This window comes from Tiliqua scincoides, chromosome 2 (genome assembly GCF_035046505.1).
Source record: "Tiliqua scincoides isolate rTilSci1 chromosome 2, rTilSci1.hap2, whole genome shotgun sequence".
Lineage (NCBI taxonomy): Eukaryota > Metazoa > Chordata > Lepidosauria > Squamata > Scincidae > Tiliqua > Tiliqua scincoides.
The window spans coordinates 203,240,677-203,255,224 of NC_089822.1; the positions used below are offsets into that span (position 1 = coordinate 203,240,677).

General features: G+C 43.0%; 1 protein-coding gene across 1 annotated transcript in view; it reads right to left on the minus strand.

Annotated features, from left to right (window-relative positions):
• The window catches only part of MST1R (macrophage stimulating 1 receptor), a 63,763-nt gene that overhangs the window by 36,097 nt on the left and 13,118 nt on the right, over positions 1-14,548 (minus strand). The window contains exons 2-4 of the mRNA XM_066612952.1: positions 5,319-5,501; positions 3,931-4,056; positions 1,635-1,805 (exon numbers count right to left, since the gene is read on the minus strand). Coding sequence (XP_066469049.1) covers positions 1,635-1,805; positions 3,931-4,056; positions 5,319-5,501 — 480 coding nt within the window. The remainder of the gene's footprint in view (positions 1-1,634; positions 1,806-3,930; positions 4,057-5,318; positions 5,502-14,548) is intronic.

A 14,548-nucleotide genomic window follows, 5' to 3' on the forward strand; every position in this document is an offset into this window, starting at 1 on the left:
AGGATGGGAACTAGGAACCAACCAGACAAGGATCAGCAAGGGTTAGACTGCAAGCCGAGCATGCTAGGAAGAGGGCGGGGCGGCAGTAGCCACTCTCGCAGCTGAGCACTCCCCTTCCTTCTGCTTTAAAAAAAGCGCAGAGGAGGGGCAGAAGACGGGTTCTGCCCCGGGGTGTGACTGTATCGCTGTGAGAGGACATCCCGCACCTCTCCTTTGAGTTCCTGGTGCCATCCTAAAGAGCCGTGCCTCACAGTTTGAATAACACTACCCTTAGCAATCCCCTGATAGTCACATGGCACGGGAGAGGAGGGCACGAAGGAGCCTGAGCTGAACATGCTCGGGCACCTTCCATCTTTTTCCTGGGAGCCCACTGCAGGGTCCTGGAGGCTGTTGCTGAGATCTGGTCTGGTGTCAGCTGGGGGTGAGCTGAAGCCCTTTTTGCAACTCTTTTTTCATGCACAGGAGGGAAGATGGCTCGGTGCTTCTGGCAGGGATGGGAGATAGGGAGGGAGAGAATGCATGCATGCGTGTCTTGAGTGAGTGGAAGCAGGGTCGGAGGGGTGCTTCTCGGAAGTTTGATCTGATGCCTGTTGTAGGGATGGGGGAGATAGAGAATGCATGCATGCGTGGAAGCAGGGTCCTGTGGGGGGGACTCCTTGGAAGTTTGAGCTGAGTTGCAGGGGTGGTGGGGAGAGAGAGCAGCATTTAACAGGAGGCAGAACATTAAAAAAAAATCAATCATGACTCTGTGGAACCTGATAGGGCAAGTTCTGCCCCCATTCTGCCCTCTAAAATTGGATAGCAGATAATCCCACTTTTCTCTCAAGTACATGGTATGTTTTTGGCTTCTTGAAATGATGCAGACTTGGATTATATTGTTGTGAAGAAGGTATGTGCGCATTAGGGGACAAAATGGGCTTGTGAACAAGAGTATCTTCCTCTGTTATCAATTTTGCAGGGCCTGGGGGTGTCAAGATTCTGGAAAGTTGTCATTGCATTATTTTGGTTGTTTAGTTTGGTGATGGTGGTTTGTGCTGTTTTTTTGTTTTTTTACTGTGGTTGTTTTAAAAATTACTAACACAGTTTTAAATTTAATAATAAGTAATATAGTGTTTAAACACATGAAATATATTAGTGTTTTTAGCTTTTATTTTGTCATGACCTACATGTCAAATTTACACTTTGTTTGAAAATGAAAGGAACACAGAAACATATGGCTAACTATGCTATACTAAAAGGGGTGAGAACTTTCACAAAGCAAACAGCAAGCCCCCACAATTCTATTGAATAAGATATGGGGCAATACAAGTTCTCATGCCAGAAATAAGAAGTTAAGAACCAAGATGAAAATGAACCCTATGGAAAAGAAATCTGCTAACGCAACATTCAGGTTCTGCAGTTCAAATGAACTATCAGAAAATAGAACAGTATGGATCCCAAGATACCGAACGTGCTTTAGGCTTTATGTTACATATCTGACATAGAGAAAAATTGAGGGAGACATTTACCAAGAAAAACAGAATTAAGGTAGCACAAAGGCACCTCAGTGGCATAGTAGCTCAGCTGCAGAGAGCTTTAATCACCATGCCCATTTTCTATTAGTCTCATAGAGAGAGAAATACTTGCATACGTACATCAGTGAGGACAGGGGGGCACATCTCCTGGTTCCAGTCTGCCTTGCATTCTTCCTGACGGGTACACGCATCATTACACCAGCCACATTTCATAAAACGTTGTGCCTTCAGACACCGGAGGCAGGTCAGGAAATGACGACAGCCTGGGCCAGTCAGGTTTACCTGGGACAACTTCAAAATGCACAAGATAGATGGTATTATGGCAACTGTTAAAGAGGTGACACATTTCCAACAGCGCTTTCTGGAACTTGGCCATCAATCTCCCCCACACGCTCCCATCAAAGGGATCACCACATTCCTTGCTTATAACTTGAATCAACACACCAGGAAGATCGTGTATATGGTCCATAATATTCTTGCTCTTGGTGGTGTTGTTATACAGCCACCTAGCCTGAATTTGTCTTTCTCCAGTAAAGTTATTATGGCTGAAAGAAAAAGTTAGATGCAGAACATGCCGAAGAACTAACAGCATTTCAGTGAGTCTGTCCCTTTGCATCTGAAGAAACCACTGAGCAAAGGGGTTAGGAACTGCTGCCAGCAGAAGAAAGCAAGTCAATTAAATTTTCAGTTAGCAATTTTTCAGCATCCCAGGAGAGGCCACTGGCTAGAGATCAGCAAGTTCAAAAGATTCCTGCAGAAACACACATTTCTGGGGCTGGAAGAGCCAAGCTAGCCCTCATAAGAGGTTGTACTGACAAGTACGGTAATTCAAATAAGCCTTGAGAGGGGTGTGTTGAGTGTGTTGTGTGTCAAATAAGCCTTGAGAGGTGTGTTAGGGTAGCAGCTGCTACCCTCACACACCAAAGAAGATAGTCATTTCCACAAGATTCAGGGTTAATGAGTAAATGAATGCACAGCTTCAGAATGCAGGTGTGGGAATGCATATTTGAATGCTCTCCCATTTCACAAATTCCTTGCATATAGAAAGCTAGGATGAAAGGGGAAAGGTCCTAGCTAGGCTTTTGCAATTTATATAGCACCTTCACAGAGCATGATGCTTTACACAGAGTGAAATGAGAGATCCTTACCCCAAAGAGCTTACAATTCATATATTGAAACAAGAAAGGAGGGAAGAAGGATGAAGGCAACGGCTAGTTTTCTGTGTGCATGGAAGCCTATTATGGGGAAGCATTCAAACCACTACCTGAGTACTAACACTATCTGTGTTCTAAAATCAAACCTGTGTTCTAATAATAATAATACTAGTATCTATATACCATATATCTATATACTGCATTTCTGGTCATCGGATTACTCCTCTGACTTTATTCAAGATGGTTCACATAGGCAGGCTCTCTCTAAACCCCCAAGGGGATTGTTACAACAACAAAAAGGTTCTGTCTTTCAAAAACCGCACATTTCAGATGGATCTTTCATGGTCTGGTATCACTTCTGGCCTCCAGCTGCCTCCTCCTTCATCTCTCACTTGAAGGACAGTCAAGACACTTCTTTGTTCACAACAAAGAGCAGGTGGAATAACTTAGCTCAGCTTGTCAGCTGCTTCAAAGTCTCGCCATTCACGGAGGGTGGCCTCGAACTGGCAACCTTCAGATGTTATCTTCAGGTTAACAGAAGCTCTAGACCAGACCTCTTGCCCTTCTAAACCGATGCAATTCAAGAAGGAAGCGGTTCCCAAACTTCACTTAAAAGTTGGGACCACTTTAATTATTTGCAGGGAGGTGGCAACTCCAGAATTGCACTGCTGCTATGAAAAAAGGGATCTGTTATGTATCTGGGGGTAGTGCCAGCCCTCTGGAGGGTGGGAGCCCCACAACCCCCTTTGCAGGCCTCCCCGTACCACAGAACAACTCTGTAATAAGATTGCAACCCGTATCTGGTTTCTGAAAACTGGAAATGGGTCAAGATCACATCAGGGAGCTGTCCTGAGATGTGGGGAAGCTTGCAGAGGGGGCCGTGGGGCTTCCACACCCTCTGGAGGGTCAGTGCTACCCTCAGATACATGACAAACCCTGTTTTTCACTGGAGGTGCAGTCACTGGCATCACTATGTCACAGCACATTGCCACCACCCCCCTTAAGGGGTTAATGACTGGTTCCCACTGGACTGGGGTGTCACCACACCCAGTTTGGGAACCTCTACCAGAAGGCATCTGCCACTAGATTTTGCTAAACATCCAAGCTGTGTAAGTCCAAGGTGCAAATTACAGACTGGTGCAGCCTGAATGTTATGTTCTGATGCAGAATCAAAGTACCCTCCCAGAAATGAAGAGATTTTTGATCCTTCCCTGGAGGCTCAAACCTGGTACCGTCAAGTTTAAGAATTCCCTATTCCTCACCTTATTTCCCGTGGCAAACAATAAAGTGTTGTTCAGCTTGCTGACTTCTTGCAACACTGGCACTCTCTCCCCCAAGGAGAAGTTGGCCACTGTAACTATATAGGCACTGGATCTTTGAAGCACCACCTAAAACGACAAAACAACCCTCTCAACAGCTGTTTTCGATGGAGCACAGGGAGAGTTGCAAAACATCCTCAGTTTTGTAAGCACATCATACTGTATCAGCATTAATCTCCTACCATTACTAGCAAGGGAGAGGTACCTCTACATTCTATGAACATCTCTGGGCTCTGTCCGAGCTGTGAGAACCTGAGATGGAAACTTGTCACCTTTCACTGGAGCACCAGAGATCCATCCTGAACACTCACAGATCTGGTAACCGTCCAACCACCCAGGATTTCTCCAAGGGTGATGCATTCCTTGAAACCAGAAGATTTCCACTATAGGGTGACGTAAATCTAAACCACCCTTGACTGGTTTAACTTTTATGTAGCATTGCAGTGCTACTTGGGAAGCAGCTCGAGATGCTGCTTTGGTGTGGCAGAGAAGCCATGGCAAGAATTAGACAACAGAGACAGGTTTCAGAGAGGTGCAGAATGGCTGGAAGCAGGAGCAGGAATGAAATCAAGGGAGAAGTGTCTCTCCCGGCTCCTGACCCAGCTTTTTATTAAGTCTCAAAACACATGATATAAGGCTACGTAATAGGGAAAATTACAAGAGGATGCTGAGATTCATACTGGCTGTAACCAGCCGGCTCTCTAGCTTAACCGCAAACACATTCCATAGATATGATTTCTCCATAACATCTTCAAGGCTAGCTCTTTCTATAACCTTCTACTATTTTCCAGAGCACTGGCTTAATACTCAACATATCAACAAAGCGTGTGCGCAGTCGCAGGTGTGCCTGCCAGGCTGCCAAATATGCAAAGACATCTCAAAGCTCAGTGCCTGTACATCGCTACACTTTTACAGTTTCCTGCATGGAACCCTGGAATTGCCGCCCTGGGTCCCTTTAGGGAGAAGGGCGGGAAAGAAATAAAGTTTATTATTATTATTATTATTATTATTATTGTAATTTTGTGAGGATGTCAAGGATTCCTGTTCTGAGATCCCTGTTCCTTCAAAAGGTTAGAACTGTCAGAGGTCCTTATGCGAAAAGAAGAGCAGCAATTTGTGCAGTCCACATTTGTAATGGAAACATTTCCTAAATTGAACAGGTTGGCTTTCAGCCATATGGCTTGGAAGTATCACAGGCAGACATCTGAACACTGTAAACGATTATGACTTTCACCCTAACCCACAGAACCAAGAAGAATCATAACCGCCGCTATTGCAACACATTATAACAGATATAGCACAGATTTGCAACTCTGAGTCTCTAAACAGACCTGCAGAACACGTCCTTCCGATGTGCCCAGGTGAGCTACAGTCACCTCACGTATTGCAGTTACAAAGATGGAGGACAGCAGGATTCCAGCCATACGGCCATTGAAGAGATCCACCCTGTAGCGGTCTGTAGAGATAAAGGTGGGCTTCTTCTGACAACTGTTGTCCACCACCGAGGTGTGTACCTGGCACAAGTGGAACAGAAGTTGTTTTAGATACCAAGTTACTATATAGCTCAAGAGGATTAAAAAAAAAATCTGCTACAATCAAGAAATGGAAGACAAAGATTCCTAGGCTGCAGGCTCACTTTTGCCTTCCACTGAAGACTTCCGAGGCAAGAGCTCACGGTAGCTGTAGATGTAAGAAAAGTCTTGTTACCTCCTTTATATAACCACCATATGTAACATCCCTGCAACAAAGTGTTTCCAGACAGTAGATGAAGCAATTAGAATCTGCATTATTTTACACTAAACCAGGGGTACCCAAACCCCGTCCCTGGGGCCACATGTGGCCCTCGCACCCTCTCAATGTGGCCCTCAGGTAGACCCCAGTCTCCAATGAGTCTCTGGCCCTCTGGAGATTTGTTGGAGCCCGCACTGGCCCAACGCAACTGCTCTCAGCGTAACGGCGACTGTTTGACCTCTCACGTGAGCTGTAGGATGAGGGCTTCCTCCACTGCTTGTTGTTTCACATCTGTGATGCTCTAGCAGCAGCAAAGGAAAGGTCAGCCTTGCTTTGTGCAAGGCCTTTTATAGACCTTGAGCTAGTGCAAGACCTTCATTCATTCATATAAGTTCCACCTCTAGTATAATAATTTATGTATACTTATGTAAATGTACTCAAATTTTAAATGTAAATTAATTCTTTTTTCCCCCGGCCCCCAACACAGTGTCAGAGAGATGATGTGGCCCTCCTGCCATAAACTTTGGACACCCCTGCACTAAACTATAATAGCTTAAGGTCATAACAACTAGACAAGCACAAATTATTTCTGGTGACAGAACAGTTCTATCATGGCATCTATTACAGCAACAGTTCTATTATGGCATACTGCCACTTGCTGTCCTGCTAAAGGGTCAAGAGAAGTGGCACTTAAGATTCCCAAGGTTCATTTTCTTCCAATATATGAAGTTTCGCCACAAACACAATCAGTCCGGAATTAATGCTGGTCATTCCTAGCACACATACCATCAAAAGTTTCTGGCCTGGACAGCGCCAGAGCCTGCAAAACTGCAAGAGATTTGTCTTTTACTGTAAACACAACAAGCCTTAAGGATATAAAAATTATGCAAGGAACTCTTGTGAAATGGAAAAGACATCTGGAATTTAAATTTGCTCATGGTCTGATTCAAGAGGCACAGAAGCAGGGACCAAAGCAAAGTGCAGAACAACCCAATGAAAACTACAGCAAAAAAGGTAAAGATTCAGTTATTCATGGAAATGGGACCTTCTGAAATCACCATCTGGAACATACATTTATAAATGATCTCTCTCTCTCTCTCTCTCTCTCTCTCTCTGTATCCCAAACCTATAGTGCTACTGTTACTGCAAATTCCATTTTTCAGTAACATCCAAAAGATCCAGTATATACTTGGGCACACTTCCTCTGACTAGTTGTGCAAAATGTCATTAATCTAGAAAAAGTACTATCACTGCTTTCTCCCACAATGGTATCACATGACAGGATGCTTCAAATGATATCAAATGATAGGATCCACATCTGGATTTGTTTATTTTTATACTCAAGATACAGCTGTGGGTGCTTTTTGGGGGGGAGGCCTTTCAGGAGTTGTTCATATAAAACCAATTGCTGTACACAGCAGGCTACATACATTTATATAATGAAACTGGCCATTTCATGGGAGATCATCAGAATATTTCTTGTTCAATAGTTATCCTCTCACTGCATCTAGATTAACAGGGGTGAGTCACACAGAGGAAAGTGTGTTAACACAAATTACCTGCCATTTTAACACAGTGGTTTTGGGGTATAATTATGAGATGAATCGTTTTATGAAAACCTCTGTTTGAATGCATCTCTCAGAGGGTATTATAATTCTTAACCAAAAAGAGATATCATCATCATCATCATCATCTCTCTCTCTCTCTCTCTCTCTCTCTCTCACACACACACACACACACACACACACACACACACACCCCTACCCCTCTGCAGGACCCAAGATCCGTTTTGGGAAGAATACTGCACGTCAATTAAACCAGTTACCATGTACCATGTCATGTAGACATACCTTAGAAGGATTCAGACCTCTAGTGACTCATAGCCTCACCCTTCTTTCTAGGTCCTAGAATGTACTTACTGTGGGAATTCCCTTAACATGCCCTACCCCAACCTACCTTAAATAATTTTCCACCTAGTCCTGCTACTAACAAACCAGTTGAAACTAACTGGCCTAGATCTATAAATCAAAAGTAACCCCTGCTAATTGGGTAAGAGGCACTTTTTCAAGTGGGTGCTCCTTTTTTTAGCAGGGGGAGAGTAACTGGCCCACCTCACCCCAGCACTGTCTGTTCTAGTGGCTGTCTGCTGGTATTCCTTTGCATCTTTTTAGATTGTGAGCCCTTTTGGGACAGGGAGCCATTTAGTTATTTGATTTTTCTCTGTAAACCGCTTTGTGAACTTTTAGTTGAAAAGCGGTATATAAATACTGTTAATAATAATAATAATAAAAGTAGGGTGAAGAAACATGTCTCTTCCACCAATTGGAAAGAAAGAAAGAAAGAAAGAAAGAAAGAAAGAAAGAAAGAAAGAAAGAAAGAAAGAAAGAAAGAAAGAAAGAAAGAAAGAAAGAAAGAAAGAAAGAAAGAAAGAAAGAAAGAAAGAAAGAAAGAAAGAAAGAAAGAAAACTTGCACTTCCTTGTCTTAAGACCCTTCAGAAAATACATTAACAACAAGGATGAAATGGGAGGTGGTGTCCTCAACTCATTAAAATACTCATTACAAAACAGTATGCAAAAAGGAGGGGAAGAAAAGCAAAGTACGCCTGGAAAAGATATAGTGATTTATAGGGAAGGGAGGAGTCAAGAAGGATGTCTGCCCCCAAAATCTCTCATTCTCCAGTATCACTCAACCTACGTACTACATGTTGTAGCATGAGGGGTTTCTTTAGGATTGTGTGGTTACAACTGTGTATGTCAAGGGAAAGGAATGGGGAGGGGCAGGTCTCAGATACTGCACTGAAGTGTTGCCCATTGAATTGCCCTCCAATTTCTCCTTTTAGCTCTCTGCTCTTATTTAAAACACACACACACACACACACACACACACACACACACACACACACACACACACACACACCTACCTCTTTTCCCCCAAAAGAAATAATAGCTACAGATCTTCATTTGCAATCCGGTGAATGCACATTGCCCCTTCTACTTCTAGAGCAGGGGTCTCCAAACTTTTTGGCCAGAGGGCCGCATCAAATATCTGGAGTGGTGTTGAGGGCCGAAAAATAATTTAAATATACAATTTAAATAAATAAATTAGAGATGGAACTTAGATGAGTGAACAGCTGAATGAATGGGCTCATTCATTCAACCTCTCTGGCCCTCAGAACACACTCCAGACACATTCAGAGCAGAGTTCTGGTCATATTCAGTTGAGTGGGCCAGAGGCTTTCAGGGGACAAGAGGTTGGCTGCAGACCAGAAAGAGGCTTGCTCCGGGCTGCATCTGGCCCCTGGGCCAGGGTATGGCGACCCCTGTTCTAGACCAAAGGTCTCTAAACCAGGGGTCTCCAAACCCCGGCCCGGGGGCCAGATGCTGCCCACAGCGCGCTTGTATCCGGCCCACGGCCAGTCTCTTGTCCCCCTGAAAGCCTCTAGCCCACTCGACTGAACATGACCAGAGCTGTGCTCTGATTGCATCTGGAGGGTGTTCTGCGAGGCAGAGTGAATGAGCCCACTCATTCATTTATTCATTCATCTAAGTTCCACCTCTAATTTATTTATTTAAATTTTATATTTAAATTTTTTCCCGGCCCTCAGCACTGCGCCAGATGTTTCATGCAGCCCTCTGGCAAAAAAGTTTGGAGATCCCTGCTCTAAACTTTTAGGCCAGAGGGTCACATTAAATATCTGGCATGGTGTCAAAGGCAGGAAAAATAAATAAATTTTAAATATAAAAATAAATACATTAAAAGGCCTCAGAAAGCCTAAGTCCTTCAGATGGCTCAAAAACGTCCTTTGGGTTTTTCAGGAAAACCAGGAAGTGATGTTTTTAGGCCTTTAGCAGGCATTCTGAGGGGAGGCACATGGCCTCCCCTGCCCTCAGAACACCCTCCAGATGCAACTGGAGCACAGCTCTGGTCACATTTAGTTGAGTGGGCCAGAGGCTTGCCACAGGCCTGATAGAGGCTTGTTGAGGGCCACATCTGGCCCCTGGGTTGGGGTTTGGAGACCCCTGTTCTAGACCCTAAGTGAAGTTCTCCTCCTCCTCTTCCATCTCCTTCCAATGTTTTTGTCAGTTTGCCTCTTACTCCCATTCGTAGTACTCAACCCATTCTTATCCTCAGACCCCACAATCTATTCAGCTTCTTCTTGCTGCAAAGGTGGTTCAATGGCTGATTGATCGTTTTAGTTGCACGCTCTCTATCTCTCTCCATCAAAACCATATTGGTAATTGTAAGTCACCTTGAGTGTCTCCCTAACAGGAGGGGGAGTGCAAAACAGAACTAAGTTTTAATAGTCACCTCAGGCAATCTTGATTACTGCACTGTTATTTATTTATTTATTTATTTATTTACAGATTTATATCCTGCTTTCTCTTCCCGATGGGCACTCAAAGCTGCTGTTCACCCCATATGAGTAAGTGTGATAGCATCAATTCTAATAAAAATATTAGGAGGATCCTACTGTTTTCCTCTCCCCGTTGTGAAAACTATTTACTCATCTCCTTGTCTTTTAGCCAGCCAGCAATTCATCAGAGGTCCTCTTGTCAAAAGCTGTCTGGAAACCCAAGTAAACAATACCTAGTGAATCACCCCAACTACACACTTAGTAACACCTCAAATATTTCTAACAGATAGGTAATGCAAAACTTCCCTTAGTGGAAACCATGGCAACTCTTCTTCAGCGCAGTTTGTTCTATTTATATAATACAGTTTTGAAATGCTGTATCCCGGGTGCTAGACAACACTTAAAAATTTTTTACCTAGGACTAATGCATATTGACCTGCTTCTCCTCACATCTTCTCTATAGTCTTTGGTTTACTCCTTCTCCCCCACTTATACCAGCTTCTTATGCAATAATATGTAGAAATAAGCACCCAAGTAGAAAATATGCATGTGCCCCAAGGTTGTGAAAACCAAAATGCATGTATCCTTTGCTGCTTGTCCCTTTAAATACTAAATTGAAAAAGAGATCAATGGCCCATTTCAATAAATTGTAAAAGAAGCAAAGGTGTATCTGCCCTTCACAACTGATGCACCATGCATATATTCTGTAAGTGTTTGCCAGTACTTGAGTACAGATAAGTTTACAAAATGACACCATTCCCTTCATTTGTCATCCTTTCAGGATCACTTTACTACATATGTACAAAATTCTAAGCACCCCTCCTTCCCACAGCTCTTAGCCTGTCTGCCTCTTTTGTACTTAAGTTACTTGCAACAATATGCCAGCAGCCAACTAAGGGCCCAATCCTATCCAATTTTCAAGTCCCGGTGCAGCTGGGCCAATGGGTCATGCACTGCATCTTGTGGTGGGGCAGCAGTCACAAAGGCCCCCTTAAGGTATGGGAACTTTCGTACGGGGCTGCATTGTGGCTGCACCAGTGCTGGAAAATTGGATAGGGTTGGGCCCTAACTTGCACAAATAAACTGGTCATGTGATCAGTGCAATACAAGAGGCATGAACAAATGCAACTAATACATGACTCTTCTCCTAAAAAAAAAAAAAAAGACTCAAAACTTGATTTTTTCTTGGCATGCAAACAAAGCTTCAAACTTGGGTGAGTTTGCAGCCCTGAGAATATATTGTTCACACAGGTAGAACACTCACATGAGTTCAACACAGTCACTGGTAAATTGTCCAAATTCACTTTCTGTGACACCACAACAGCTCAGTCAATAGACAAGGTGGGCTTGCAGGAGGTAGATAACAGTCAGGTTTCAGCCTTGAAGACTATGTGGTGAACCTTTATGTGAAACCAATGTGCAATTCTTGTGTAGACTATCACCAGTGTACGATTTACATATGGATGAGGGATTAGTATCAAGGACCCAGGTTATGAGTCTGATTCCCACCCCCTTTCACATTGATTGCAACAAGCATTATTTGTTTGCAAGGAGATTAGATGTTGACTCATAGCAGCCACCAGGTTGCTGCAAATATAAGCTCAAACTCCTGTTTCAGGGTGCTCTGACACACCCTGCCTGAAGACTGCAGTGGCTCAGTGTGCCATATAGCTGATAAATTAGTTACTCAGCCACTATGTTGCCTCCTTAACCCATTTCTGCCCTGCCCACAGACGTACACATTTGATCCCTATTGCATATCGTTGGACAAAAACAGCTTAAGATAAGGTTTTCAAATGCCACTGTTTTTAATCGGTTTTCTTCTTATAGAGTCAACCTAAGTAGAAATATATATATAGCCTGCAGTTTTGCAAAAGTGTATTCTTCAATCTGAAAATAAGACTGTGAAGATGAATCTTCATTCACATTTCACACACAGTCAGTCTTATTCAGCACTAATGCCTTGTGGCAAGCCATTTAGCAATACTGTGGCTGGAGGAGGGGGAGCATGGGTGAAGAAATACCAGGCATGTCCCAAGCAGAGACTGGGAACTCTCACTCAGTAGGGTACTGAGAAAGCACCAACCTCCCTGGACATCCAGATGCACATTTGAAGCATGGTAATGTGCATGTAATAATCTACTGTCACTAATGAGAAACTGGAGCACAGATTACTGGATTCTGTCTTCACTGAAACCCTCACATTTTTACCTTCCTGCTTGTCCAAACAATTGAGATAGGCATTAAAGTGTGGATATTTTATATTCACCAGGCTGGCAGAGTTCATTAACGTAACAATCTTGTCTTGTGTGCTCCCTGGGGCATTTGGTGGGCCAGTGTGAGATACAGGAAGCTGGACTAGATGGGCCTATGGCCTGATCCAGCAGGGCTGTTCTTATGGTCTCAACAATAATGCAGACTCTGAATAGTAAGAAACAGAGAAATAGCTAATATCAAACATTCCAAGAAGAATGGCAGCAGAACAGAAAATCTGGTTATAATGTGTTGCAGGGTTATTGGAAATTTAAAAAATATGAGCTGACAATGCCAGGTTCCTGGGAAGCGCTGATCAGTAGCTGGTTCGTGTTTGAATGAGTAAATCCATCATAAAAGAAAAAACAGATACCTGGACATACATTAAGGGGCAGAGAGAAGACAAACTACTGCACACATAGACTCATAAGGAGGAAGTGAGTGAGGAAACCATTGCTTAAACCCATTTCTGCCCAGCCCATAGGTCCACATATTTGATCCCCCTTGCATATACGCAATGTTTAGCAGAAATGGTTTAACATAAATTTAAGTTCACAATAGAATAGCGTTTCTCAACGTTTGTCCCCTGCCATACTACTCTGCATGGTCCACTTGTTGGAAGCACCATGGGAAGTAACTGGTGGTGATCCCAGTTTTGTGTTGGGAGGCCAAAGGCAACAAACACCAGTAAGAGGTTCAGGCCAGACAGGAGGACTTTTCAAGAGTGCAAAAAGCACATGCTGGAGCTCTGTCCGCCAAGCTGAGCCTCCTGCTGCTGCTTGTCATGTTGCGTTGCTAGTCTTGCTGCCAGGCAGTAGGGGTCTTGGGGTCCCATGTACCACTGGTCATGACCTCAAATACCACCAGTGGTAAGCTGCAATAGAACAACTCACTCATATTTCCCATATGAAAAAAATAACACTCTGTTCTCTGTGTCAGAACGACATGACCCAAAACATGAAAGCAAAGCTGCATCCTGTGGAAAAAAACAAAACACCTCTATAAGATGTCAGTTGAGACAGATAAAGACAGATAAAAACTGTCTTTGTCCTTTGGCTAAGATTGCCTTTAACAGCTGTGTAACAGCTGTAGCAAGAATTCAATAATTCTCACCGAACAGATGTTGGAAGTGGAAAAGACAAGAAGGAACGTTTTATCATATGTGGTGGACCTGTACAAAAGCGAAAAAATAATGGACTTTGATACACCAGCAAATGCAGTTGATATTGAAGGTGAATTTACAAAAGAAACCAGAAGCTTTTTTGTTAGGAATATTGGATGATTTGATTCAGAAAGACTATGAAACTATGACAACTGCTGCAAGAATATTGTATGCCAAATACTGAAAAGTTCCAGAGATACCTGCACTGGAAGAATGGTGGCTAAAGGTATTAGCAGAAATGGAAAAACTTACAATTCTTCTTAAAGATAAGTCAGTAAAAACTTTTATGGACAATTGGAAGCCATTCATGGACTTTCTGCACATTGAGGGGAAAATGGGCCGAATAACTATGGATCTGATGACAGGGGATTTAATTTTTATGTTTTTCTCAAAATGTTGAAAGTGTTGAATATGTACTTTTTAATAAGTGTAGACTGTTTAAGATTTGATAGTTAATATGTTATATGATTTTGTAGTAGAACAAAGAAATGTAGTTCGAGATCTCCGTACTTGCCACACAACTTGCAATAACTTTACTTTTTAATTTATTGTATTTGCTTTTAATAAAAATAAAAAAGTTAAAAAAAATTTCAATAAATCTCCCAGCAATTGCAAAATATATTACAGGTGCTACCTGAGCCTCTCAACAAAATCTTATTTCACAGCTTGAGAATTGAGATTGCAAAGCTACAACTTGAACAAGTCCACACACCAAACCCTCGGTTGGGGAGGGGGGGCGGACTGCACCACTAGATCATACCGGTTCTAGCTTTTCTTGTATATTTGTACAGGTCCAGCCTACTTATACATGGATTTTTTATACCTGGATTTGACTCAACACGAATGGCCCCTGCAGATGAGAAGGAATGTGCTGATCCCTGGATAAGGGGAAAATGCATCCCTTTAAAATCAGTTTTAAAAACTGAACAGTCCTTTAACGATAGCCTCCTTAATGAGAGAGAGAGATGGCAGCTGGCTGACAAGCCATCAATCCTTCTCTCTCCAGCAGACCCCTCCCTTCCCCTTGAGCACATGAAAGAAAGGTGATTGCTTTGCATTG